At 47.8% G+C, this 3034-nt stretch overlaps 2 protein-coding genes across 2 annotated transcripts; both read right to left on the minus strand.

Annotated features, from left to right (window-relative positions):
- Positions 1-4: 4 nt before the first annotated feature.
- On the minus strand, positions 5-755 carry PV09_09813 (uncharacterized protein; the record flags this gene model as incomplete). The annotated part of the gene is made up of 2 exons (XM_016363956.1): positions 5-13; positions 36-755. The coding sequence occupies 2 exons, from the start codon at positions 753-755 to the stop codon at positions 5-7; spliced, it is 729 nt and encodes a 242-aa protein (XP_016208217.1).
- An 18-nt stretch (positions 756-773) lies between these two features.
- On the minus strand, positions 774-2291 carry PV09_09814 (uncharacterized protein; the record flags this gene model as incomplete). The annotated part of the gene is made up of 3 exons (XM_016363957.1): positions 774-1456; positions 1514-1873; positions 1895-2291. The coding sequence occupies 3 exons, from the start codon at positions 2289-2291 to the stop codon at positions 774-776; spliced, it is 1440 nt and encodes a 479-aa protein (XP_016208218.1).
- Between the last annotated feature and the right edge of the window lie 743 nt (positions 2292-3034).

Here is a 3034-nt window from a genome sequence, read left to right on the forward strand (position 1 = left end):
GTCGTCAGCGTGTCTGGATGGTCAACACCAAGCACCTTCTCACGCGTCATCAGCGTCTGCCTGAGCATCGATTCCGCCTCCGCGTACTTGCCTTGATTGCCTAGTGCTACGGCGAAGTTGTTCTTGCTCTTCAGCGTCAAAACATCCTCATTGCCCATACTTCTCTCCCTCAACACCAGCGCTTGGCGATGCATCGCCCCTGCCTCCGAGTACTGGCCCAGCGTCGATTGGCAATATCCGATCCGCTCAAAAAGCGACGCTCTTGTCGCCTCATCCACCGCAATCTCTAAAGTGGCCAAGTAGATTGCGTGCGGAAGGTACATTGACCAGGTCTTCTTCTCGTCGTGTCCACCGTACGGCAAAACCTCCTCGAGCCTCTCTGCTGCTTTAACTACCCAGCCCTTCTTTTCACCATGGTCCTCCAGCCACCTCGCTAACATAATATAGACCAGCCGGTGCATATCAAAATATGCCTCACCACCTAACCCAGGTAGAGCCCGCTGCCGCTCTGTGATAAATGCGTATCCTTTCAGCGTCCCAATCGCTTTAATTTGCTGCAGTAAAGACCCTGTTAGAGGCAATAGTGACTGCGGGATATTACTTCGATCTATACATGCCATAAAAGAGAGGTACTCCGCGGCAAGTGGGTCTTCCTTTTGAATCTGATCAAATGAGATGTACCATGTTTTTGCGATCGTGCTGTGCATTTGGCGGTATCTACTTGGGTCCTCAAATTTCTCGCCAAATGTTCCCATCTCCGTATTTTGCATTAATCAAATATATTCCGCGACTGAGATCTCATTACGATTCATGAAAGCCGCAGCCTGCACAATAGCAAGTGCATGATAAGCGAGTGTCTCTAGCAGCTCATCAACAGCTCTTCCATCGGTAAGCAATGCCTGTTTCGTGACGCGTCGCTGTAACAGCTGCCGTGCTTCGACCCCGATCATATCCTGCAACTCCAGTATATCCGCCTGGGATAAATCGCTGGCCGCTTTCCTGCTTCGCGTTGTGAAGATGATCTTGCCGTTGTTACTGTATGGAATATAATCCAGCAGTCGAGTTTCACCGCTCATCAGCATCTCAGTATCATCCGCATTGTCTACAATCATCAGCCAATTTCGCTTATTCGACCTTAACGTCTCTTTAATCAGCCGCTTAATATCTGCATTATCGTCACCCAAGCCCGGCACATTAAGCAGTGTTCCGATTTCGTGATATGCGAGCTCAAAGGTTTCTTTGCTGATAGCAGGCACCCAGAAGATAAGGCGTCCAGGATCTTGCGCAAGTGTACGGTATGCAAACTCAAGCACGAGCGCTGATTTCCCGCACCCGCCCAGTCCACATACAGTCAAACGTCGGTGGATATTCGGAAGGAGGAAATGCTCAAGAATCCTGAGTTCATTTTCTCGTCCAACGAATTGTTCATTTCGTGGAAAGGGCAATGGTAAGGCAACTATATATGGTTAGTCACTGGTGCCTTGAAGAGAACGCTCCGCTTAAGTCTATATACCTGTCAAGTCACCTAGATTCTTTAGGCCTTTACTTTCCTGTCGTCTCGCTATCTCGTGTCGAAGCCGGTCTGTCGCGTACGCTTCACCTTCTCCGTATATAAGGGGCAGGAATACTCCAAATATCCCTAGGAGGCAATATACTTTATCCTCCTTCAGTGTAGTCGTGCGTCGAGCGGCCCACTCCAGTCGTTCTTCTATGCTGAACGTGGAGAACTTTCGTTGTCCTCTAAGGACTTCGATGAGAAGCTTGGTGATGTCATGAATCTCTCGCTCTAACGATATCTTACTGCCTAGTAGTTTCGCATTCTTGGAGAAGAACTCCACGATAGGCGGCGCTAATAGCTCCTGCAGCGTCCAGCCTCGCGTGAACCATCAGCTACGTCGGAAGCTAGCCTCCCATGTTATTTGGAAAGCCTCGGGGTCAGTAATCTCCTCTGGCACTTGGACATCAGATAGATACACATAGCACTTCTTCGCGTGTTGATAATATCGAAACATCGAGTTAATTGCTGTGCTAAGTTCTGCGCTGTCAGACTTATCGATACAGCAGGTATCTACCCAGCAGTAAGTTATGCCATCGTAAGCCGCTCTGTCCATACAGAAGCGGATTTTCGCGAAGCCAGTCTTGCCTCTGCCAGTACCACCCACTAGATCGCTGTATGTGACCTCTTGGTCCTGACTCCAGGTGTGCGAGAGAATGGCATATGGAGGAGTGCTATCATCAGGGAAGGAAACCAGCTGAAAGCCGCCGATGGATGAGGCCTTTAGCAGCCGCATTGTAACATAAGCGCGAATTAAGGTGGAAATACTATAAGTGCAGAGCAGAGACAATTCTATTATAATCTGCTTAAGTCCGAAGCCCGCATCGCAGATGTCAACCAGGTTATAGGCTGACGCTCAGCTAGTGCTTGAGGCTGTGAGGTGTGAAAGTGCTTGTTAATCAAGCCAGAAGTTAGCACTCGCGTCTGGTCCAAGCGCCTTCCTGATATGTACCTCCAGTGAGAAAGCTGTTGTGTTTTCGGCTGGTGAATCTTTCAACATTTATATTATTATAGGAATAACCACTTAAAGAAACCACCCAGCATGCTTGATCCAGTGCCGGGAGTCTGCATTAGTCAAAGGCGAAACTAGAATAAACATAGCCACAGATTGCATTGCTAAGGTTAAGAGTAGTTATAAGACTTAAATGGATATATTTCACTGGAATATTAATGAGTTCGAAGCTGATTAAGCTATGAAATAAATTTAATCTCAGTGACTTGTCAGTTGGCACTGGCAGGCAAGATCCTTAGTTTCTTTTTGCACGTGATAAACTAGACAAGTTTCCCATTAACTTAGTTACCTTTATCTCAGCAGGCTCAGACCCTCAGAGGGCGTTTCGTGCCTTACCCTATGGGGTAAGGCTTTTCGCACTAAACTCCTTTAAACTCCTGCACCAATTAGATGCCGTTATTTCGAAAACCCTCTGAGGGTCTGAGTGCAAATGGTCGCAGTTTGTTAGTGGATGCAAGACCTCTAGT

Source organism: Verruconis gallopava (genome assembly GCF_000836295.1).
Source record: "Verruconis gallopava strain CBS 43764 unplaced genomic scaffold supercont1.213, whole genome shotgun sequence".
Classification (NCBI taxonomy): domain Eukaryota; kingdom Fungi; phylum Ascomycota; class Dothideomycetes; order Venturiales; family Sympoventuriaceae; genus Verruconis; species Verruconis gallopava.